The sequence below is a fragment of the Podarcis erhardii genome (genome assembly GCF_964252035.2).
Source record: "Podarcis erhardii genome assembly, chromosome: 13".
Taxonomy (NCBI): domain Eukaryota; kingdom Metazoa; phylum Chordata; class Lepidosauria; order Squamata; family Lacertidae; genus Podarcis; species Podarcis erhardii.
The window spans coordinates 4,249,099-4,274,921 of NC_138502.1; the positions used below are offsets into that span (position 1 = coordinate 4,249,099).

The 25,823-nt window shown below is 47.9% G+C and overlaps 1 protein-coding gene across 1 annotated transcript; it reads left to right on the forward strand.

The window, feature by feature from the left end:
• Positions 1–1,547: 1,547 nt before the first annotated feature.
• On the forward strand, positions 1,548–25,222 carry LOC309326738 (hydroperoxide isomerase ALOXE3-like). Its single transcript, XM_081835697.1, has 14 exons — positions 1,548–1,989; positions 8,790–8,994; positions 9,731–9,812; positions 10,591–10,713; positions 13,702–13,805; positions 15,542–15,714; positions 16,665–16,808; positions 18,079–18,282; positions 19,741–19,827; positions 19,926–20,095; positions 20,827–20,948; positions 21,749–21,849; positions 23,717–23,887; positions 24,947–25,222. The coding sequence occupies exons 1-14, from the start codon at positions 1,843–1,845 to the stop codon at positions 25,136–25,138; spliced, it is 2,025 nt and encodes a 674-aa protein (XP_081691823.1). The 5' UTR covers positions 1,548–1,842; the 3' UTR covers positions 25,139–25,222.
• Positions 25,223–25,823: the final 601 nt, after the last annotated feature.

A 25,823-nucleotide genomic window follows, 5' to 3' on the forward strand; every position in this document is an offset into this window, starting at 1 on the left:
CAAGTGGAGGAGCTGAGGGCCTCTCTTCATCGAAATCCGGCCCTGCTTTTCTCTCTCCCCCACCCCCCATTTTTATAGGGTATTTGAGAATAAGTAAATCCACAAGCAGAGGAAGCCTGTTCAATAATGACCGCTCCCCGCATAAAACGGGGGGCGCCCTTTGCGTGGACGCGCGCAGCCCCTGGATCTGGAGCGGCTCCATCAACACAGGCTTGGCTTTGCCTTCCCTCAGGTGGGATACCTGGAGGTCTCCGCCTACCTCAGTCAGTTGTCCAATCCCGCCTGGGGGGAAGCGTTGCCAAGGAGACCAGGCCAGGTAGGGGAGGGATTACCTGCCCACACAATAGAGGGAGGATCTTACCTGGGAATCCTCACTTGGCTCCAGAGATTCTCCCACCCTACCCACCCTCAGTTAAGTCTTATTTTGCAGGTTAACTTTTCTTCACAGGTATGCGGGCGCTGCTACGTCAAGGTCGCTGTTGAAGGGCTGGAAAGGAATTCCCCTGCATTGGCAGGTTTTACCTTTCCCGTAGCAAAACATCACAACTTTGGCGATATCAGGCCTTGGGCGGAATCCTTTAGTCCATCTTCCTCTTTTCAGCGCCGATACCAGGGTTCCCTGTTAAAGGGGTTTCTGAAGGGAGGCTTTGACCGTACGCCAAGAGGTCGTCATTGCTCTCCCCAGCGTCGGCGGCGTAACGGGGACGGCTATCTCTGCTTGAACATATGTTCTCCAGAGCCGGCCCATTCCCCCCCCCCAATGGATAACCCTGATGTTCACTAGGCCCCCGGCTGGGGAGGGATAACGCCCAATGCCTGAGCCAAGTTCTACCCACATCTGAAATATACAAGTTGTGGCCAATTTAATCCCATAGCATGTTGTCTTGAGTCTTTATTCCACGTGATGGGGGGGTGGTGCCCGGGATGTGGGGGACTCCGCCTCTCCACGCAAAGTCCACCCTTCCCTCAACCAGCAAACCAACTTACACTGGAGCACTGCAAGTAACAAACTGCAATTGAAATGGGTGTCATAAGAATAAAAATGTCCCAGTACAGTGGTACCTCGGGTTACAGATGCTTCAGGTTACAGACTCCGCTAACCCAGAAATAGTACCTCAGGTTAAGAACTTTGCTTCAGGATGAGAACAGAAATCGTGCTCCGGCGGCACGGCAGCAGCAGGAGGCCCCATTAGCTAAAGTGGTGCTTCAGGTTAAGAACAGTTTCAGGTTAAGAATGGACCTCCAGAACGAATTAAGTTCTTAACCAGAGATACCACTGTACTCCTCCGCAGGTGTAGCAAAGGAATAATCATTTACACACAAATCATAACACACACCAATTTTTTAAAAATCTATCAAAAGAGCCGTTTACTTCAAGACCCCCCCCCCAAACCATTCCTATACTGCGAAGGAGGAGATGAATTGTTCGTTTTACCGTTGCCAAAAATGATGAAATCAAACCACACTTTGTTTCTTTAATCTCTGCCCACTTGGTTCTTTCCTTTTCCTCCTCTTTCCTCAAGTCTTCCTTAAGCACCTATTCATTCTCTCTCTATCTCTCTTGCACAGGGATCCTGGATCAGGCCAAAGAATTTGGCCACTCCAGGCATGGGTGGGTTGAAGTTCACTATCTTCTTCTGACACCTGGGCACCAGGGGTGGAGCTCTGATGTAGGAAGGGGTGGGTGGGGCCGTTCCTTTTTGCTGAAAAGGTTGGCTTCTTCGCACGACCCATTGTTGACAGAGGAGGTAGAGAGGAGGGTGCCTGGGACGTCCTGAACATCCCGCTCCCAAGGGGTCGTGCACGCCAGCTAGCCCACTCCACGTTACCTGAGCCCTCAGCATGGCCACATACAACGTCCAGGTGGTGACTGGGAAGCAACTCCGTGCTGGCACCATTGACTCAGTTTTTGCCACCTTGGTGGGCACCCATGGCGAGAGCCCCAAAACTGTGCTGGACAACTGGGGCCCAGATTTCTACAGAGGAGCGGTGAGTAGTTCTGAACAGGATGGGTTGTGGGGGGTGGCAGGCAGCAGAACATTTATTTTTTTTAAAAGGGCATATCTTACATTTCCCTCCAGTGAGCTGGGTAACTGAAAAGCAGAGTCAAATCTTCCCCAAGGAGCAAAAAAATAATACTTAAGAAGTAAAATGTTAAGTATGCTTTTCTGCTACTGGGAAAATGAAAAATCTGTTGTTGCATTTTCTCCTGAGGAGCAATTGTGTTTGTGTGTTTGCTTTGCTGGTTTGATACGTGCCTGAAATCAGCCTTCGCTTTCGCCTGCTCATTCATTCCATGTTAAAACTTGCTCATAAATATTTAGGTGTGTTTATTTCTACGCCTCTGGCCATAGCTTTCCCCCCCTTCCCAATACTGTGTAACAACTCAGTGGTTATCCAGTTAAATGCTTCCAGTGACATTTAAACAGTGTGTTCTATATGCACTGAGTTTTGAATAAAAACCCATCAATATAAAATGTCTAATGATGATTTCATAGAATATTAATTCAAAATAATACGAGACATCTTGGCCCTATTAATTTTGTGTGGTCTTCTCCACTCCCCCCCAAGCAAGTTTAACTCTGTCTGAAACTTGATGACTTTGAAATTAGGTCAGGAGAAGAATGGAAATCTCAAGGCTCCACCCACGTAATTTCTTTTTAAAACATTTTCTTTATTAATTTTCCAATATTGACTCAATATTACCAGAGTTTTGTCAATTATACAGATTCCAATTAATATCAAAATAATTCCAATTATTTCCAGATTTATACAATTTAATCAAAGTGGTTTCCTGTGCTCTTTGATAAGTGATTTTTGCCAGTTCTTATATTGCTGTGGTTCGTATTTTTTAATTAACATCTAATTACATTTCAGTTGGTATATTAATCATTATGATAACAGCTGCATTTTTAGCGATTACTATTCATGTTAATACCTTATCTAACTTTCCATAGGATTTCAAATGAGGTGCTCTAATTATTTTCCTTCTCTCTGCGTGTGTCAGTCTGAATATGTCCAATTATAAAACTCCTTGGCCTTTGTCTGCTGTCCAATTCTTGAAATTACTCCAGTTGCTGTTGTCTCTCAGCTGTAATCCTAGAGAATTCCCAAAATATCTCAATAGCGCCCTCTCATCGTGCTCTCATCTTGTTCAGTGTTTCCGGACAACAACATACTCCAGCAGTCCACTCTTTCTCACTTCTCAGTCAACATCTAGAAATTTTCACGAATGGAGAAAGAGGGATTCGGCTTCTGGCGCAGGGGATCTTGGAGTACATTCATTTTAATTAATCACCATCAAAGTCTCCATGCCTCCCTTGTCCATGGCTCCAAATTCCTTTCATCTTTATGTGATTCTATGACAGACATAGGGACGCGGGTGGCGCTGTGGGTTAAACCACAGAGCCTAGGACTTGCCGATCAGAAGGTCGGTGGTTCGAATCCCCACAACGGGGTGAGCTCCCGTTGCTCGGTCCCTGCTCCTGCCAACCTAGCAGTTCGAAAGCACATCAAAGTGCAAGTAGATAAATAGGTACCGCTCTGGCGGGAAGGTAAACGGCGTTTCTGTGCGCTGCTCTGGTTCGCCAGTAGCAGCTTAGTCATGCTGGCCACATGACCCGGAAGCTGTACGCCGGCTCCCTCGGCCAGTAAAGCGAGATGAGCGCTGCAACCCCAGAGTCGGCCACGACTGGACCTAACGGTCAGGGGTCCCTTTACTTTTACCTTTACCCTGCCCAAGCCATTCTGGAAGCCCTTTTGGATACAAATACAGTGGTGCCCCGCAAGACGAATGCCTCGCAAGACGCAAAACCCGCTAGACGAAAGGGTTTTCCGTTTTGGAGGCGCTTCGCAAAACGAATTTCCCTATGGGCTTGCTTCGCAAGACGAAATGTCTTGCGAGTTCCTGCGGGTTTTTCCCCCTTCGCCCCCCTTTTCCTAAGCCGCTAATCCGCTTATCAGCTGATCCGCTGATAAGCCGCTTATCAGCGGATCCGCTAAAAGCCGCTAAACTGCTAATAGCGCTAATCCGCTAAGCTGTCAATGGGCTTGCTTCACAAGACGAAAAAACCGCTATACGAAGAGCCTCACAGAACGGATTAATTTTGTCTTGCGAGGCACCACTGTACTCTTAAGTAAATAATAAATTTGCCTTTGGGTCAATGATTTCTTGCTGCCGGTCAGACTGTGCACAAGAGGAAGCACTGTGCATAAGAGGAAGCCCAGTTTCTGCTGCATCCTCAGTGCCAGCCCCACGAGCTCGCCAAAGCCGCCGGCCCCCTAGCTGCTCAGCCTCCCGCTGCTGTGGGAGTCATGGGCAGCTCTATGAATGAAAGGCCGCGTCGGAATTTACCTCAGCACGGCACAGGGTCTGACCAATCAGTCCCCACGCCGCTGGAAAGCCGTGTCGGAGATGCTTGCTGCGCCATGTTTAGGTAAATGCCAAGGCGGCCTTTCGGCCTCGGACCCTTGACAGGGGTTTTCAGATGGCCGTGTGGGCCAGATTCATGACCCTTTCGGGCTGCATTTGGCCCCCGGGCCATACTTTGCCGACCCCTGGTTTTTGCCATAGTATGGTGACCTTTACATAGCTTCTGTATTTGTTGCTGGTGGCACTGGGGAGATGATGGAGGGAAGCACAGTGGTGGTATTTAGTCCCCATGTTCAAGCATTTATGCACAAGCATGTGCTCTAGAAGCAAATTGCATCCTTTTCATGCCTTCCTGAAGGAGCGTCTCCACCTCCATCGTTCTGCCCGGACACTGAGGTCCAGCGCCGAGGGCCTTCTGGCGGTTCCCTCCCTGCGAGAAGCCAAGTTACAGGGAACCAGGCAGAGGGTCTTCTCAGTGGTGGCACCCGCCCTGTGGAACACCCTCCCACCAGATGTCAAAGAGAACAACAATTACCAGACTTTTAGAAGGCATCTGAAGGCAGTCCTGATTAGAGAAGCTTTTAATGTTTAATAGTTATTGTATTTTAGTGTTCTGTTGGAAGCTGCCCAGAGTGGCTGGGGAAACCCAGCCAGATGGGTGGGGTATAAATAATAATATATTATTATTATTATTATTATTATTATTATTATTATTATTATTATTATTATTATTCCTGCCAAAGATGTCTAGTGTTATGTATTGAAGTTCTCACCTTGGGACATTCCTTGGGTGCCGGCCACAGTAGTGGGAGTCGCACGGCCCCGTTCGTACCAGGTGGCACTCGAGAATGCTTGTGGCGCCAGCACGTAGACCAGCTATGGCGCAGGGTTGGGGATTTGGGTACTACCGCTGTGCCCCCAACTGTGGCCCCAGCTCTGGAGCGGTAGCTAATGGAGGGCGAGGCTCCACCTACATCTTCCTCACAAACTGAGGGCATGGAGCCGAGCCAAGCCGTTTCGGTGGGTCTGCCTGGCTCTCCAGAGACTCGGACCACTGCCGTGCCTGACCGTCCACCGAGTCCGCTCGCAGCGGTTCCTTCGACAGCAGCAGAGCCAGGGAACTCAGGCTCAACGCCACATTTGGTCGCACCACAGTCGCAGCCAGAACTGGGTGGCCACCCGGACTCTGGTACTGGCAGGGTTTCCAAGCACCCAGCTTATTTAAAAGACTATGTTCACCGGACAAACTGCACATGTAAAGCTGTATGGTGAATAAGGTCAATTAATATGCTTATGTGCCTTACTGAAACCAATAAGGGTATTGCTGTATGTAATGGAACCACTATGATTGTAACTAATGCCTTATCTCGGTGGAGAGGGGTGTTATGTATTGAAGTTCTTCTCCTGGCCACCAGGAGTATCGTGTATATACCGTATATACCGTATATTTCGCTCTATAAGACGCACCTGACCGTAAGACGCACCTAGTTTTTAGAGGAGGAAAACAAGGAAAAAAATATTCTGAATCCCAGAAGCCAGAACAGCAAGAGGGATTTGGCTTCTGGGATAAGTTTTCACTCAGGTCTATGTCTGTTAATTTAGGTAGGAAACCCTGCGTTGTTGTTGTTACAATGTTGACAGCCGGCTGCCTATAAAAGCAGGCCGGCTGAACTGTTTGCTGTTCAGTCGTAACCCTTCCCCCACCACCCGTTTTCCACTCTGCATCCTGCAACGGCTTGCCGTCCTGTAGGGAAATTGGGTGGGTGTTTCCTCTTTCCCCCAGAATTGAGTATCATGGCTTCCTCCTTCCTTCCTTCTTTGCAGTTGGCAAACCCCTGGTTCCCGTAACCGGAGAATATCCGGAAGAACTAGGTTGTGAAACTTACATTTTCTTTCTTAACTTAGTCTGCACTCTGTTGCAAGCGGCTTTTGTAATGGTTTTGTTCTGAAGAAAACCAAGTCCAGCAAAGGAATGCAATTTATGTTTCATTTATGTATGAATGAAGGGTATGCAATCAGTGTGAATGAGGAGTGGGGAAACACAGTCCTGGGGCCAAAATGCAGTCTTCCGGTCCACTCTATCTGGTCCTGGAGAGTCTCCGCAGGATGCATCCCTCCCCACGTGACTTCACAATGGTGGAAAACATCCTGGAATTTTGATAATCCCTCTCCTTTGCCCAGGTGGAGGGCAGAGGAATGGGCAAGTGTGTGTAGGAATTGATCTACTGTATAAAGGTGAAATTAAGATTAATTGCTCTGCCCTACTTTTGCCTTGCCAACAAAGGTCCGTATAGTTAAAGCTCTGGTTTTCCCAGTAGTGATGCATGGAAGTGAGAGCTGGACCATAAAGAAGGCTGATCGCCAAAGAATTGATGCTTTTGAATTCTGGTGCTGGAGGAGACTCTTGAGAGGCCCATGGACTGCAAGAAGATCAAACCTCTCCATTCTGAAGGAAATCAGCCCTGAGTGCTCACTGGAAGGACAGATCCTGAAGCTGAGGCTCCAAGACTTTGGCCTCCTCATGAGAAGAGAAGACTCCCTGGAAAAGACCCTGATGTTGGGAAAGATGGAGGGCACAAGGAGAAGGGGACGACGGAGGACGAGATGGTGGGACAGTGTTCTCGAAGCTCCCAGCATGAGTTTGACCAAACTGCGGGAGGCAGTGGAAGACAGGAGTGCCTGGTGTGCTCTGGTCCAGGGGGTCATGAAGAGTCAGACACAACTAAACGACTAAATAATAACAACACCAACAACCTTTGCCTCTGACCAGCCCACCATCCGCAAGTGGCCCCCTGGAAGGGAACGAGACCCTCAAGCTTCCCCAGTGATGGGTTATATGGCTCTAGACAGATCAGTGGTCTGACTCAGTGTAGGCAGTTCAGTGTGGTGCAATGGTTAGAGTGCTGGACTGGAACCTGGGGGAGACCAGGCTTTGAATCCCCACAAAACTCACTGGGTGACCTTGCGGCCCAGTCGCTGCCTCTCTCAGCCTAATCCTACCTCTCAGGGTTGTAGTGGGGATTAAATGAGATGGGGTGACCTGTGTACACCCCTGTGAGCAGCTTGGGGGGGGGAGGGCCCTGTGATCTCTGGATGAGGGGCAGTACCTAAATGCCATGAATAAATTGGCCTCATCAACACCAATTGCATACCCTCCAACATTTCTCTGATGAAAATAGGGACATTCTGTTCTACACCAGGAAGATTCTGGGGGTACTGGGTCCCTTGACGGGGAGTTTGGACCCCTAAATTTTCTTATAATGGTGCAGGATTCTCAGTCAATAAGACAGACACCAGGTTCCATGAGGAAAAGCCTTTGGTTTATTAATCTGTGCAGCTGGCTGCAGTGGGGTAGCTCCCAAAAGCTGAGCATTGTACCCAGACCAGAGCAGGGTTTTTATAGTGTGAGACAAACAACTATCAGCAGAATATTTGACGACATCCAGAACAAGATAGAATTTTGCAAGCAAGCAAAATACAAGAATCCCATCCCACCAGTTTCTCTCCTGGGGAACTTGATTTCCAAGCAGGTTTCGATATAAGGTCCCTTCTCAAGATAAGCTCACTTCCCCAGTAGGTTTCAGAGCACAATTCAAAGTGTTGGTGTTGACCTTTAAATCCCTAGACTGCCTCAGCCCAGTATACCTGAAGGAGCGTCTCCACCCCCATTGTTCTGCCCGGACGCTGATGTCCAGCTCCAAGGGCCTTCTGGAAGTTCCCTCCCTGCGAGAAGCAAAGCTACAGGGAACCAGGCAGAGGGCCTTCTCGGGGGTGGCACCCACCCTGTGGAACGCCCTCCCATCAGATGAGATAAACAACTACCTGACATAAACAACAAAGAGATAAACAACTACCTGACATTTAGAAGACATCTGAAGGGAAGTTTTTAATGTGTGACATTTTAATGTATTTTTAATCTTTGTTGGAAGCTGCCCAGAGTAGCTGGGGAAACCCAGCCAGATGGGCGTGGTACAAATAAATAATAATAATAATAATAATAATAATAATAATAATAATAATTATTATTATTATTCCCCATTTCTTCCCAGAAACTGCTATCTTTGCAGACATAGTTCTGGCCCATCTTCGAATGACTCACCCATCACAGGGGTGGGGTGGGGATACAAACACCGTCTCTGCTTCTATTTGGGGCAGGGGGTGCTGAGGCAAGTAAATTCTATTTGTTGCACCCATCAATAACAGTAGGTTAGTCCAACAAGCAGCTAGCTGCCTGAGTGAGGATGGGGTTCTTCTGAGGTCCGCAGCACCAAGGATGGCTGAGGACTTTGATAATTCCCATAGAGCCTACAGGCTAAGTTAAAGGTGGGGTTTTTCACCTGGAGTTGAAATCTGTCTCTTTATCATCCCTTCCTGCTTTCTAAGGCTGCCTCTGGATCTCCCAACTTTTCCGTTGCAGGTGAGGGACTACGAAGTCACCTGTGAGCAGGAGCTGGGGGAAATCGTGCTTCTCCGTCTCCACAAAGAAGTTGTGTCTAATCTGCTGTCCACTAGCTGGTACTGTAGTTTTGTCACCGTGACGTCCCCCAAAGGAGAAGTCTATAGATTTCCATGCTATCAGTGGATTGCGGGCTCTGATACCCTGGAGCTGAGGGAGGGATCAGGTAAGTAGACTTGCTTGAAGAGAGAGAGAGAGAGAGAGAGAGAGAGAGAGAGAGAGAGAGAGACGAAGAAGGTCCCCACTCTGCAAAATCATCTTTTAGCATTTTATTGTTTGGACAGCATGCCTACCCCCCCAATGGTATTTACTGTTCATAAGAAAATAAAAACTACAGTGGTACCTTGGTTCTCAAACTTAATCCGTTCCAGAAGTCGGTTCCAAAACCAAAGTGTTCCAAAACCAAGGCACACTTTCCCATAGAAAGTAATGCAAAATGGATCGATCCGTTCCAGACTTTTTAAAAAAACCCTAAAACAGCAATTTAAACATGAATTTTACTATCTAACGAGACCATTGATCCATAAAATGAAAGCAATAAGCAACGTACTGCAGTCACACAACCAACCAACCAACGAGTAGCTGAACTGGGTTCCACACAGTCACAAAAACAAAACAAAAAAAGAGCCGCAGAAACGCAAAATAAATAGCAAAAGCAGACAGACCTCGGTGTAACACTCCAAACGGAAGTGAGGCACTCAAAACGGAGCACGTGTGGCTTCCGAATAAAGTTTGCAAACTGGAACACTTACCTCCGGGTTTGCAGGGTTTGGGTTCCAAGTTGTTTGAGTACCAAGGCGTTTGAGAACCAAGGGACCACTGTACCAGATCTGAACCGAATGAAGCAGGCTGACATAATAAACACCATCTCTCTCTCTCTCTCTCTCTGTGTGTCCCTCCAGCGAAGACACCAGCTATGGATACTCTTCCTTCACTCAAGGACCACCGGAAGAAGCAGCTTCAGCAAAGACAATCTTCCTACGAGTGAGTGTGGCTGCTGTAAACTTTTAGTCATGCAACCTGTGTGTGTTTGTGTGTCTGTGTAATGGATTCCTGGGTTCTGCCTCCAGCACTCAGGGGTGGGTGTGTTTAGTCCTCATTCCTCATTTCCAATGTTCAGAGTGTGATAATAATAATAATAATAATAATAATAATAATAATAATAATAATATATAAAAAAAATTGTTATTTGTACCCCGCCCATCTGGCTGGGTTTCCCCAGCCACTCTGGGCGGCTTCCAACAAAGACAAAGAATACACTAAAATGTCACACATTAAAAGCTTCCCTGAACAGGGCTGCCTTCAGATGTCTTCTAAAAGTCAGGTAGTTGTTTTTCTCTTTGACTTCTGATGGGAGGGCGTTCCACAGGGCGGGTGCCACCACCGAGAAGGCCCTCTGCCTGGTTCCCTGTAGCTTTGCTTCTCACCCAGTATACCTGAAGGAGCGTCTCCACCCCCATCGTTCTGCCCGGACACTGAGGTCCAGCTCCGAGGGCCTTCTGGCGGTTCCCTCACTGCGAGAAGCAAAGTTACAGGAAACCAGGCAGAGGGCCTTCTCGGTGGTGGCACCCGCCCTGTGGAACGCCCTCCCACCAGATGTCAAGGAAATAAAGACCTATATGACTTTTAGAAGACATCTGAAGGAAGGCCTGTTTAGGGAAGTTTTGAATGTTTTATGTTTTATCGTGTTTTTAATATTCTGTTGGAAGCTGCCCAGAGTGGCTGGTCCATGACATTGTGACCTTGATTTCCTTCTGCACAGGTGGAAGAAGTTTGCTGAGGGCGTCCCTTTCCATCTGGACGTTGCATCCCCCAAGGAACTGGACACAAACATCAGGTTTTCTTTTGTCAAAGCGGCGGATTTTGTCAATCGCTCCAAAGCCCAGTAAGTTTGGGGAAAGAAGCCGCAATGTTGGTGGCAGATCACGTTCCTTAACGCAGACCATTTTCTGGGCTACGCACAGGCAGTTCCAGCCCAGGGTCTGTGGTAAACAGTGAAGTGTAGGTGGGTTCCCACGAGGCAACAGCAAGAACAACAGAACTGGACAACAGGGGCAAAGCAACTGCTTATATACATTTCTGAAGGCCTGGGCCACTCCCACTCTCAATGTGATTGGCTGTCTAAACTTCCAAACTGCGAATCATGACTCAGAGTTTCAGGGCCAATGGCAGAGGCCCAAATCCTGAAATGTTCTGCGATTGGACAACATGTATCGAATCAGAACACAGGGCCTCAGAATCCTTAGTCCAGACCCAAGCTCAGGCAAACACAGACCACTGAATACATAACAAGCAGACAAGGGGAAGGAGAATTCTGGAAGGAGGAATGACGCTTGTCAACGTTGCTCTGGCCATTCACACCTCCTACAATGCCTAGGAAAGGTCTCGGTATACCCTCTCAGAAATCTGCCATGCGGGAAATACCAAAAAAAGTCCCAAAGTGACTGACAACCAAAGTAAAGCAATAATAATATAATAATGAAATTATGTACACCCATTGATAGCAGATGGAACATTTCAGTATAATATCATTTGCGCTGCCCAAATACCAAAGAAAATAGAATTGTAGGGTTGGAAGGCACCCCAAAGATCATCTACTCGAACCCCCTGCAATGCAGGAATATGCAGCTGCCCCATATGGGTATTGAACCTGCGACCTTGGTCACAAGACTCTAACCGACGGAGCTATCCAGCAAAAGACTGTCTTTGTGTGGCACCAAAAGGAAGACAAGGCTGGTGCCAGGCAGGCCATCTCAGAAAGAGCATGTGAGATTGCTCACCCACCGTGTCTTTCCTCCATGACCAACTAAGTCAGTTCTTGGTATGAGCTTTCGTGTGCATGCACACTTCTTCAGATACACTGAAACAGAAGTTTCCAGACCCTTCTATATAGTGAGAAGGTGGGGAGGGGTATTACTCAGAAGGGTGGTGGGAATGGGTGATTGGCAGATAGCTGTGATGAGCCTGTTGACGACTCTTAACGACTGCAATAGGTCTTACAGGAAAAAGCAAGGGGTGAAAAGGTGAAAAATGGCTTTGTCATGTATAATGAGATAAGAATCCAAGGTCTTTGTTCAGACCAGGTTTTTCCATGGTTTTGAGTTTGGTGATAAGTTGTAATTCAGCAGCTTCTCTTTCCAGTCTATTTCTGAAATTCCTGCAAGACAGACCCAAAAAAGAAAATAACAGAACACCTCTAGTCATCACATACAGCTCCCAAGTTAAAACAGTACAACGCATCATCAGAGATCTACAACCTCTCCTGGACAATGACAGTTCTCTTTCTCAAGCTCTGGGAGGAAGACCTTTCATTGCCTACAGACAGCCACCCAGTCTTAAACAACTCCTAACCCACAATAATACTACAACCAGACCTAACACGGACACTGGCACCAGAGCCTGCAATAAACCCAGATGCCAACTTTGCTGCCACATACACCCGGACAACACCATTACTGGCCCCAACAACATCACACATACCATCTCGGGACTATTTAATTGCTCATCGTCTAACATTGTGTATGCCATAAAATGCCAACAGTGTCCTTCAGCTCTCTATATTGGACAAACAGGCCAGACCTTACGCCAAAGAATAAACGGACATAAATCGGACATCAGGAATCACAAGACAGAGAAACCAGTAGGAGAACATTTCAATCTCCCAGGACATTCTATACAAGATCTCAAAGTAGCTGTTTTACTACAAAGGAATTTCAGAAATAGACTGGAAAGAGAAGCTGCTGAATTACAACTTATCACCAAACTCAAAACCATGGAAAAACCTGGTCTGAACAAAGACCTTGGATTCTTATCTCATTATACATGACAAAGCCATTTTTCACCTTTTCACCCCTTGCTTTTTCCTGTAAGACCTATTGCAGTCGTTAAGAGTCGTCAACAGGCTCATCACAGCTATCTGCCAATCACCCATTCCTACCACCCTTCTGAGTAATACCCCTCCCCACCTTCTCACTATATAGAAGGGTCTGGAAACTTCTGTTTCAGTGTATCTGAAGAAGTGTGCATGCACACGAAAGCTCATACCAAGAACTGACTTAGTTGGTCTTTAAGGTGCTACTGGAAGGAATTTGTTTTGTTTTGACTATGGCAGACCAACACGGCTACCTATCTGTAACTTTCCTCCATGAGAATGTCATGGAGTGGAGATGATGGCTTCTTGCATTTAGTGATACTCTCTGTATCGTATTACACTGTTTTACTGGCCGCTGCTGAAATTCTCGCCTTGACTTCTATTGATGGTTGATTCGTTGTTGTATTTTAGCTTTGGAAGCTGCCCAAAGAATATTGCTATTGCAGTGTACAAATGCTTTCAGTAAGCACAGTGGTACCTTGCGCCTTGGTTCTCAAACAACTTGGAACCCAAACACTGCAAACCTGGAAGTAAGTGTTCTGGTTTGCGAACATTTTTCGGAAGCCGAACGTGCTCCGTTTTGAGTGTTATGCTTCCGATTTGAGCGCCACACTTCTGTTTTGAGAAGCGCTAAATCAGAATGCAGAAGCGCTAAATCACGCTTTGTGCAACCACAGAAGCGCCGGATCGCAACCAGCATGTGCGCAGACGCGGCGCTGCAGGTTGAGAACATGCCTCCCACACGGATCACGTTCGCATCCACTGTAATCCGTTTTGCATTACTTTCTATGGGAAAGCGCGCCTTGGTTTTGGAACGCCTTGGTTTTGGAACGGACTTCCGGAACGGATTGAGTTTGAGAACTAAGGTACCACTGTAATAGATTGGCGGCGGCAGTGGGGGGGGCAGCGGTTTCCTGTTCATGGGGCACCTTTAAAGGACAAGGAAGAGCACATTTCATCCCTTGACGTTCACCCCCCCCCTTTGTTCCCTTCTGACTCCAGGCAGGTAGAGCTCAAGCTGAGAGGGTACTCCACTAGCCAAGAGTCCTGGGAGAAACTGGAAGATATCAACAAAGTCTTCTTGTTCACCGAGACAGATTTGTCCAGTAAGATGGTAGCCCTGTTCAAAACTCACTGCAAGCAGCCTCTGATAGACCCCCATAGTGTGAATTTCGTTTCCAGCTATTTAGAGATCGGGGTTGGTTTCTAGAAATCTGGTCCTGGGGTCTTTCCTTATTTAGTAACACAATGGATCCTACTGTGAATGGGACCTGTGAAGCCCAAAAGCGGTTGCCACTGATTTAACAACACCCGAACCTCCTCATGTGGAGATCCATTTGAGGTTAGCGTCAAATCCTGGCCAACGCGCTAACGCTCATGGGATCCTTCAGTCAAGCTTTTAATTTGCTCAGCAGTGGAACAGGGAGTAGCTTGGTTCGTGGGTGTCCAAAGCTTAATGGTGTTAGGAAAGCCTGCGGAATTTGTTGGCTATAAAGCAAAGTCTGTAAAATAATGAAGCAATGTACCTATAATGAAATTTGAAGCAACGTAAAGCAATTTGAGACAGTTTGCAACTAATTAATGGTATGAAGTAATAACTGGCGTTGACAAAGCAATCAGGCTGGGAAAATTGCATAATCGCCTCCCAACCCAATCCAGTTGCAAAACAGTTATAAGTTCTTGAGCAAATGAGATCACTGAATGTCATAATTACCAATCCAACGCAGCCGGCCAGTCTTTGAGGCTTTCAGCTGGGCAATACGGGGCAGGTTAAAGGTAAAGGTAAAGGTAAAGGGACCCCTGACCGTTAGGTCCAGTCGTGACCGACTCTGGGGTTGCGGCGCTCATCTCGCTTTATTGGCTGAGGGAGCCGGCGTACAGGGAGTCATGTGGCCAGCATGACTAAGCCGCTTCTGGTGAACCAGAGCAGTGCACGGAAACGCCATTTACCTTCCCGCCGGAGCGGTACCTATCTATCTACTTGCACTTTGAAGTGCTTTCGAACTGCTAGGTTGGCAGGAGCAAGGACAGAGAAACGGGAGCTCACCCCGTCATTGCGGGGATTCGAACCGCCGACCTTCTGATCGGCAAGTCCTAGGCTCTGTGGTTTAACCCACAGCGCCACCTGCGTCCCTACTAACGGGGCAGGTTAGTACATAGCAAAAGAGAACAAGAAATTGATTGGCTGGTTGCATTTATATCCCTCCCTTTTCTCCATGGACTCCATGGCTTATATAGTTTCCCAACTTCTCATTTAATTCCCCAACAACCCTTTGATGTAGGTTGCAATGTGAGGCCGTGACTGGCCTGAGGTTACCCAGTGAGCTTCAGGCCTGAGTCGGGATTCGAACCCTGGTCTCCCGAGTCCTAGTCAGACACTCTAACCTGGCCTTTCTCAACCGTGGGTCCCTTTATGTTGCTGGACTGCAACTCCCATCATTCCTAGCCAGCATTGCCAGTGATCAGGGATAATGGGAGTGGCTCTAACCACTACACCACACTACCTGGCACTGAAAGGAAAACTGTACAGCCCCCCTCCCCCCCAAAAAAAACCCTAACAAAAAACCCCCGAACGCACCTTTTAAAAATAAAATAAAATTGATCGGTAACTGGCCAGGAGATCAGACTCTTCTATTAATTTTGCATTCGTTTCGTGACTCCCACGTAAAAGGTAGACTAAGCTATCTGAGATCAGGAAGAGAGTAACTGAGCCCCTTCCCATATCAGATGTTCCCCATGCAGGGGAATCTCAACACACTTCAGCCCTGACTTGATGCTCTTGTGTTTTGAGGCTCTCGCTTGTTTCGACTCCACGGTCTAAGGCAGCTCCTTCTATTCCTAGGGTACGTCGTGAAGCACTGGAAGGACGACGCGTTCTTTGGGTACCAGTTTCTGAACGGTCTGAACCCCAGAATGATCCAAAGATGCACTGAGATCCCATCTAACTTCCCTGTGACTCAGGACATGGTGGCCAAGTCCCTTGGGGCCTCCACCACACTGCAGAAGGAGCTGGAGGTGAGGAGGGAAAACGCTCTGCAGCTCGGCTGATAGGGAAACGCTGTTGCACCAGAAGTGGCACACAAGCTGCACACCTCTCCTCGATGCTGCTGCTGATATTGTTGTTGTTGTTATTGTTATTTGTTGGGAAAGATTGAGGGCACAAGGAGAAGGGGACGACGGAGGACGAGATGGTGGGACAGTGTTCTCGAAGCTACCAGCATGAGTTTGACCAAACTGCAGGAGGCAGTAGAAGACAGGAGTGCCTGGCATGCTCTGGTCCAGGGGGTCACAAAAGTTGGACACGACTAAACAACAACATTATTAATACTCTGCCCATCTGGCTGGGTTTCCTTAGCCACTCTGGGCGGCTCCCAACAGAATATTAAAAACACGATAAAACATCAAACATTCAAAACCTCCCTAAACAGGGCTGCCTTCAGATGTCTTCTGAAAGTCAGATAATTATTTCCTTGACGTCTGGTGGGAGGGTGTTCCACAGGGCGGGTGCCACCACCAAGAAGGTCCTCTGCCTGGTTCCCTGTAACTTCACTTATTGCAGTGATGGAACCGCCAGAAGGCCCTTGGCGCTGTACCTCAGTGTCCGGGCTGAACGATGGGGGTGGAGACGCTCCTTCAGGTATACAGGACCAAGGGCTTTCAAGGTCAGCACCAACACTTTGAATTGTGCTCGGAAACGTCCTGGGAGCCAACGTATGTCTTTTAGGACCTGTGTTATGTGGTCCTGGTGGCCACTCCCAGTGACCAGTCTGGCTGCCGCATTCTGGATTAGTTGCAGTTTCTGGGTCACCTTCAAAGGTAGACCCACGTAGAGCGCATGGCAGTAGTCCAAGCGGGAGATAACCAGAGCATGCACCACTCTGGCGAGACAGACGGCGGGCAGGTAGGGGCTCATCCTGTGTACCAGATGGAGCCGTGACAGAGGCTTGTGTTCTTCTCCCAAACAGAAGGGCTCCATCTTCATTGCTGACTACCGCATCCTAGAGGGACTCTCTGCAGGAATCAATAACAACCGCCAGCAATACCTAGCAGCCCCCTTGTGCTTGCTGCATCTCACAGCTCAGGAGCAGCTTATGCCCCTCGCCATCCAGGTAACAGGTTGGGGCAGCTGGGGGCTCAGAAGATGGTTTGGGAGATAGCAGTGGGGAAGGGAGGCTGTGTCTCCATCATGGACCGAAGGCGACCTCTGGTGGTTCTCTGCGGTACTCTGCAACTTCGTACTTTAAATCGGTTAATGCAGTCAATTGCGCAGAGTCGACTTGCATGATTTCAACCTTACTGTCATGGACTGACTGGGTACCAAGGAACGGTGGGAGGCACCAGCCGGGGAGCCCCCGAGGGAAGGAGGCTCAGTGCCTGGGGAGTGGTGGCGGGACGACAATGAACGGTCAAAGGCAGAAGAGGGAGCAGACTAGGAGGAGAAGGTGTCGGAAGCTGAAGAGACAACAGGGTTTAGTGAGCAGGAAGAGGCTGCGGCAGAGAGCAGTTTAGACTCGGAGCCAGGAGAGAAGAGTGGAAAGAAAGGGGGCCAGGAAACAGAAATGAGGATGGTGAAGAATCTAGGGGGTCTTCCAGCTCCCTTCCCTGCCTGGTCTCCCAGAAAACGGGGAGGAATGAAAAGGGCAGAGCAAAGAGAGACATGATGAAGGAGTCTCAGATTGCTTAGGAAGGTCCTGGGGGAAGAGGAGATTTAGGTAGCTGTGGGAAGGCCTGGGGACCTCATTGGGGCTAGATCGGGTATCCCCAACCTTCGGCCCTCCAGATGTTTGGGACTACAATTCCCATCATCCCTGACCACTGGTCCTGTTAGCTAAGGATCATGGGAGTTGTAGGCCAAAACATCTGGAGGGCCGCAGGTTGGGTATGCCTGGGCTAGATCTACCAGGAATAGTTGCTGTGCTCACTAGGCCTGGCCTTCTCAGCTGTTCGGTTCTTTGAATGAAGAGTTAATTTCGCCGACACTGTGTGAGTTATTGCTGACCTGCTCCTGGCGGCAGTTATATGATTGAAAGATGGCTGTTTGAAATCCTACAAATTAATGGCACGCAAGGCAAAGAGCTGTGACGCTTCGTTTTCCTGGCATAGAAAGAGCTGTCAATTTCTCTGCCTTGCTTACTGGATTCTGGGATGTTCTCCCGATCTCGTGACAGCATCCCAGAGCCTGATAAGCAGGGCAGAGAACTTACAATTTATTGTAACTAGATTTATCAAAAAGCTTTTGATGAAGAATCTCACCAAAGACTCCTGAGGAACCTCTGCAGTCATGGTATAGGTCCTCTTACGGATCAGAGACTGTCCAAGAAACAGGAAACAGAGAGTAGGAATAAATGGAGCCAATGTTGTATTCTGCCACCCCCACAGCTCAGCCAGACCCCTGGCCCAAAGGCTCCCATCTTCCTACCGAGTGACCCCGAATGGGACTGGATCCTGGCCAAGACCTGGGTGCGAAACGCTGACTTCCAGGTGCACCAGGTCCTCACCCACCTGCTCCGAACCCACCTGCTGGCGGAGGTGTTCACCATCGCCACCCTGCGTCACCTCCCCATGTGCCACCCGCTCTATAAGGTGAGGCTGCCAATTCCGTGTCCTTGAGCCTGGTGGAACTTGGGACCGGGCCTACCCAAAAGACTGCACTGGAGACAGAAAGGAAGCACATCCATTCTCTTCAGTAGCTTGGAACAAAGAGAGTACGGCACCCAAGATGGATGCTCACAAATTATTTTTTAAAAATAATGCTTTTATTTATTTTCATAGTACAGAAGATAAATTTTGAGAAAATAATTATTACAACAGTAAACAAAAAAACAAAACAAAACAAAACAGTAAACAACAAATAACTTGTCCTGATGACACCCCAGGCTTTTATCATGTATTAAAGTTTCATCTGAATATTATAAGACAGGGGTGTACAAACTTTTTTCAAAGAGGGCCAGATTTGATGAAGTGAAGGGCCATGAGGGCCGACCAAAGTCTCTTATATTTTGACCAAACTGTGGAAGGCAGTAGAAGAAAGGAGTGCCTGGCGTGCTCTGGTCCAGGGGGTCACAAAGAGTTGGACACGACTAAACGACTAAACAACATCCATTATATATCCCTAGTATCCAGAGTTCATGTTACTTTACTAGTGTCATTGTATTCCTGCCAATGATTTCAACTCTTTACAGTGGTCTCTCAAAAAAAGTGGTACCTCTGGTTGCAAATGGGATCTGCTCCGGAGGCCCGTTCACAACCTGAAAGGAACGCAACCCGCGTCTGCACGTGCACAGGTCGCAATTTGCCGCTTCCGCGCATGCGCGTGACATCATTTTTGCGCGTCTGCGCATGCGCATGCGCGAGCGGCGAAACCCGGAAGTAACCCTTTCCGGTACTTCTGGGTTGCCGCAGGACGCAAACTGAAAACACACAACCTGAAACAAAGGTAACATGAGGTATGACTGTACATTTATCCCAGTCTTTCACAAATATTTGGCCTTCCTGGTTTCTGATCTTTCCCGTCAATCTTGCCATTCCATCAGCTTGGTCTGGCACTCTTCTCTGGTCGGTACTTCGAAATTTCCAGCTGTGCTTCACAGCATACAATACTGGCACATTATAGACTCACTCCCCATTTTGATGTACATTAGACCATTAGCTGGGACGCGGGTGGCGCTGTGGGTTAAAACACAGAGCCTAGGACTTCCCGATCAGAAGGTTGGTAGTTCGAATCCCTGCGATGGGGTGAGCTCCCGTTGCTCAGTCCCTGCTCCTGCCAACGTAGCAGTACGAAAGCATGTCAAAGTAGATAAATAGGTAATGCTCCGGTGGGAAGGTAAACGGCGTTTCTGTGCACTGCTCTGGTTCGCCAGAAGCGGCTTAGTCCTGCTGGCCCCATGATCCGGAAGCTGTACACCGGTTCCCTCGGCCAGTAAAGCGAGATGATCGTCGCAACCCCAGAGTCGGTCATGACTGGACCTAATGGTCAGGGGTTGCTTTATCTTTTTTTTTTAAGCCATTAACAAAGCCGTCCTCTCCCATCTTCTACAGCTCCTGATCCCCCACACCCGCTACACCCTCCACATCAATGCCTTGGCCCGGGAGCGCCTCATTTCAAAGGATGGCGTCTTCGACAAGGTAAGCTGCCCTGGGGTCTCGCTACCCCGCCTGAGAAGAATCAGGTTTTGCTGCTCCTTCCAGGTTGTGACTCCCTTTCCCCCACCCCATGTCTCCAGGCAACTGGCGTTGGACTGCAGGGCTTGGTTGAGCTGCTGCAAAAGGACTTGAAGACCATGACCTACTCCTCCCTCTGCCTCTCAGAAGACCTGGAAGCTCGCGGGGTGTCCTCGTTGCCCAATTATTACTACAAGGACGACGGGCTGAAGATCTGGGCAGCTGTGGAGAGGTCAGGGAAAGGTGTGGGTGGGACTGTGTCGGTCTCCATATTCAAGGATGTGGATGTGGATGTGCTGTGTGTGTGTGTGTGTGTGTGTGTTTGCATTTGTGTGCAGGACTCAGGTGGTGGAACATCGTTCTGCCCGGACACCGAGGTCCAGCTCCGAGGGCCTTCTGGCAGTTCCCTCCCTGCGAGAAGCGAAATTACAGGGAACCAGGCAGAGGGCCTTCTCCGTGGTGGTGCCCACCCTGTGGAACGCCCTCCCATCAGATGTCAAGGAAATAAACAACTATCTGACTTTTAGAAGACATCTGAAGGCAGCCCTATTTAGGGAAGTTTTTAATGTTTGTTGTTTTGTCGTGCTTTTAATATATTCTGTTGGAAGCTGCCCAGAGTGGCTGGGGAAACCCAGCCAGATGGGTAGGGTATAAATAAATTAACAACAACAACAGCAAATTCCTAGGAGCTCACCATTGACAAAGTGAAGGGAATTTTGTGTCTGTAGTTGTAGCTCAGAACGGCTATAACCCCTTGATCCAGTTCCCTCCTCTATTTCTATTTTACAGCCCTATTATTATTATTATTATTATTATTATTATTAATGTGCTGGATGTGGAGGAGACTTAGCATCCCACAATCTCCTTTTTCTGTCGGTGGAGGATCAAGTGGTCCATGAAGAGGTCTCAATTCTGCAAGCTGAGCAGTCTCTTATTTCGCCTTTATTTGACTCTTTCCCATAGATTTGTCTCTGGCATTGTCGACTTGTATTACAAAGACGACCGCTCTGTGCAGGATGATTTTGAGTTGCAGTCCTGGATACATGACGTCTTCACAAAAGGCTTCCTGCAACAAGAGTCCTCTGGTATTGCCCAGCCCTCATAAAATTATGGGTTTTCCTATAGCAATGAACAGCGGGAGGGGGTTAAGAATCCACCAATGGTTATAAAAGTAACCACGCGTGCCATGCTCCTCAGTGTACCTTAATGCTGTTCAATGGACTCTAAGTCACATGGGACTGAGGTATATGGTCAATAGGTCAAACAGGTGAATAGTCCCCATAAAACAGAAAGTGAAAATATCTGCCAACTGACTCTTGGAAGTTTCAACAGTCCTGAAAGGGCCAGCACTACATACCCTGCAGGTGTCCCTGGAAACCCACGACACTCTGTTTTTTCACACGAGAGAATGGTGACCATTTTGGACACCATGATTTTGCATGTTCCTGTACCGCGACCCCCCCAAAAAAGCGTTTTTGAGGGTCGCAGTCTTGTGGAGCACCCCAAAACATGCATTTTTGGGTGCCATGCCTGGGGAAAGCGCTGTTTTTTTTTGGGGGGGGGGGTTGTGGCATGAAATCGTTCAATATGACCAAGTTCAAAATGGCCGCCATTCCCTCGTGAGAAAAAACGGGTAGATGGTGCCCTGGAAAATTGTGTCCTGGAGTTTATCCTTGAAATGTCGGACGGTATGGAACTATTAATAGATGCTCACTATTTTAAAGCTGATCATGAGGACTACATAGTTTTTGAAAGAAATCTAACGAGATTTGCATATGGCAACACAATGCGTGTGCCTGCCCATATATTGCACCCCTCCTTGTTGAAAGGACTCACTCCTGATTAATAACTGTTGTGGATTTAGCCTTCCTCTTCCTCTTCGCAGGCATCCCTTCTGCATTCAAAACTGTGAAAGAGGTCAAGAAGTTCTTCACGATGGCAATTTATACCAGCTCGGCCCAGCACTCTGCCGTCAACAGTGGGCAGGTAGGACAGGGGTGCGCCCTCATATTTACCTCCAGGCAGGTAGACATCGCGAGGCAGACTAAGCAGGCCTGACTACAAGCCTATGTTGGGTTTTATATGATAGTTTTAACTTTCATGGCTTGCCCCAAAGAATCCTGGGAAAAGATCCCAAAATGCCCCACCCTGAAGACAGCTCTGATGGTTCTCTGGGGAGCTAAAATGACTGCTGAGCCAGATTACTTTTACGGTGTCAATGGGCCAAAAGAGAAAAGCGTAGCTGTTTTGGGCAGAAGCCATCAATAGCCCATAAATTTGCCTGATCCTTGTTCAAAGCCGTCCAGATTGGCGGCCTTCGTTGCCTCCTGCAGGAGCAAGTTCCATAGTTTAACAATGTGACGTGTGGCAAAGTCTTTTCTTTCTCCTGAAACTCCCAACAAGATTTCCGATGGAGCAGAGCTTTCATACAGGTGAAACTCGGAAATTTAGAATATCGTGGGAAAGTTCATTTGTTTCAGTAATTCAACTTAAAAGGTGAAACTAATATATGAGATAGACTCATGACATGCAAAGCATGTGTGACTGTGGAAACTTCACACTGGACTTCAAGCATCTGGCATTGTGTGCCTCCCCATTCTTCCTCTAGACTCTGGGTCCTTGGTTTCCAAATGAGATGCAAAAGCTGCTCTCATCAGAAAAGAGATTTGGGGAGCCATGTCGTCAGCTGGTGTTGGTCCACTGTGCTCCATTAAGTCCAGGGTCAACACAGCCATCTACCAGGAGATTTTGGAGCACTTCATGCTTCCTTCCGCAGACGAGCTTTATGGGGATGCTGACTTCATTTTCCAGCAGGACTTTGTCACCTGCCCACAGTGCCAAAAGCACCAAAACCTGGTTCAATGCCCATGGGATTACTGTGCTTGATTGGCCAGCAAACTCGCCTGACCTGAACCCCATAGAGAATCTATGGGGCATCGCCAAGAGAAAGATGAGAGACATGAGACCGAGCAATGCAGAAGAGCTGAAGGCTGCTATTGAAGCATCCTGGTCTTCCATAAGACCTCAGCAGTGCCACAGGCTGAGAGCATCCATGACATGCCGCATTGAGGCAGTAATTGATGCAAAAGGGGCCCAAACCAAGCACTGAGTACATGTGCATGCTTCTACTTCTCAGAGGTCCAATATTGCTCTATTTGCAGTTTTGCTGATTTCATTTAATATTCCAATATTCTGAGATTGTTAATTTGGGGTTTTCATTAGCTGTACGCCCCAAAACATGCATTTTTGGGTGCCATGCCTGGGGAAAGCGCTGTGGTTTTTTTTGGGGGGGGGGTTGTGGCGGCATGAAATAGTTCAATATGACCAAGTTCAAAATGGCTGCCATTCCCTCGTGAGAAAAAACGGGTAGATGGTGCCCTGGAAAATTGTGTCCTGGAATTTATCCTTGAAATGTCGGACGGTATGGAACCATTAATAGATGCTCACTATTTTAAAGCTCACTATTTTAAAGTACTGAGTACATGTGCATGCTTCTACTCAGAGGTCCAATATTGCTCTATTTGCAGTCCTTGTTTTGCTGATTTCATTTAATATTCCAATTTTCTGAGATTGTTAATTTGGGGTTTTCATTAGCTGTACGTCATAAACATCACAATTATACCAAACAAAGGCTTGACATACCTCACTTTGCATGTCATGAGTCTATCTCATATATTAGTTTCACCTTTGAAGTTGAATTACTGAAATAAATGAACTTTCCCACAATATTCTAATTTTCCGAGTTTCACCTGTATTTATCTTTATTTCACAAATTTGTATGCCTCTTGATTGCATAGCTCACCTCTTTGCGTTCTTAATCCTTGGGGGGGGGCGCAATTGCTTTTATTCACAGTTTGATTTGGGGGCATGGATGCCCAACTTCCCCCCGTCCATGAGGAAGCCGCCGCCTCAGACCAAGGGGGCGGCAAACTTGAAGGGCTACCTAGACACCATCCCAGCCATCAACACCACCTGCACCATCCTGAGCACGCTGTGGTTGCTGAGTTCCAAATCTCCAGATATGGTGAGTGGGTGGCCGTCTGCCACGGATGCTTGAGCTGAGATTCCCGCCTTGCCAGGGGTTGGGATAGATGTGTTGGCTATTTGCAGATTAGTTGTGCTGCAGAAAACTTGCTGGGGAGACCACACATTGCAAGGAACACAAAATAACTTAACTAGGTTTTAATAACAAAAACAAAAACTCCTTTTACATTAATTATAATACAGTGGTGCCTCGTAAGACGAAATTAATCCGTTCCGCGAGTCTCTTCTTCGTCTTGCGGTTTTTTCGTCTTGCGAAGCACGGCTATTAGCGGCTTAGCAGCTATTAACGGCTTAGCGGCTTTAAGAAAAAGGAAACAAACTCGCAAGAACTCGCAAGACGTTTCGTCTTGCAAAGCAAGCCCATAGGGAAATTCGTCTTGCGGAACGACTCAAAAAACGGAAAACTCTTTCGTCTTGCGCATTTTTCGTCTTGCGAGGCATTCGTCTTGCGAGGTACCACTGTATATCAATAAGCATGACCCAACCACCAGGGCACTGGGAGAGCTAGCTGCTGCTCTTTATATACTATACCCAATTGCTGACACAGCTTAATTAACACAACTTAACAGCGCCTGCTGTACTGATTCACAGCTGTAAAACTAGGTCACGTTATTTGCTCTGGCCCTTAAAGAAATACATATCTTGCGGAACAATAATGAACCTTCATATTTAAAGAGACCATTCAACAAGATGACCCTCAGGTGTCTTCCAACTCTACAGTTCTGTGGTTAAAAGATGAAGAGTGCCTTTAATAACAACAGTGAAAATATTAAGAAGACTCTGCATGCAGTTTGCAAGCTACAGCCTGGCAGGAACTGGTTGCAAGTTATAGAAGGGGGGCGGGCGGCTTCTTCTTCTCCCCTCTCCCAATTAACCTCCATCTCCAGGGCTTGCCCTGTGACATCACCAGGGGCCTTCAAATCTCAGGGTCTGGGATGATGCTGACCTGGCAACCCCACCCTGGAACGCCATCGTATCTGCCTCTTGGGGCCTGCTATTCTTGCTTAGCCTGCTATTCTTGCTTCCCTCTTTTTGACAGATACGCTTGGGGAAATACCCTGAGGAGCATTTCACGGAGGATGCCCCAAAAGGTCTCATTGAAGCCTTTCAGCACGACCTGCAGAGGATCTCCCAGGAAATCGAGGAAAGGAACGAGTCTGTCTCCAAACTGATCCCTTCTGGCTATGAGTACCTGTACCCGCCTGAGATAGAGAACAGCGTCGCTATATAAGCTCTGCGGGTGGTGAATCCATTTCACGCCGCTCTTCCGATATTTGTTACCGTATTACATTTGCCTATATTTGGGTGCACATTCTGATAAGTGCGATTCACATAGACGCAGTTAATATCAGCCTCAGCGCAGTGAGTCACTTTGTGGTGGGTGTTGCAAGTTACACTTCGGCAACCAGCTGCCTGTCAGATGTTTTGGACTACAACTCCCATCAGCCCCAGTATCCTATGACATGCAGTTAGCACCGTCTTCTAGCAGGGCCCTCACCTCGCACAGAGTCACACTTTTTTCTCTAATGATGCTCCTCACGCACTCTGCTTCATTTCACTGAACTGCTGGTTCTCTTGCTGCTCCATTTGTTCAAGTGGCTCAGGGATTATTGCTATTCCGCCCTCCGTTTCAGCTCAGTCACACCTCGCTCACAGGCCCTCCTCCAGGAAACACAGATCCCACTTCTGACACCAGTGTTGCACGCCACCCCAGTCTCTGAGTGGTGTGAGGTTTTAGGGGTTCCAGACACTCGCCAGGGTTTTTGCTCCCTTTTGGGAATGAGGCACAGCAAAGACTGTGGTGTCTTTATGATATATGGTTTATCTTTATGATATATGGTTTATTTACACATACTATATATACAATGTGAGCTGATCCCAAGAGACTCTAGTTTGTTCCATAGCCACAACCTTGG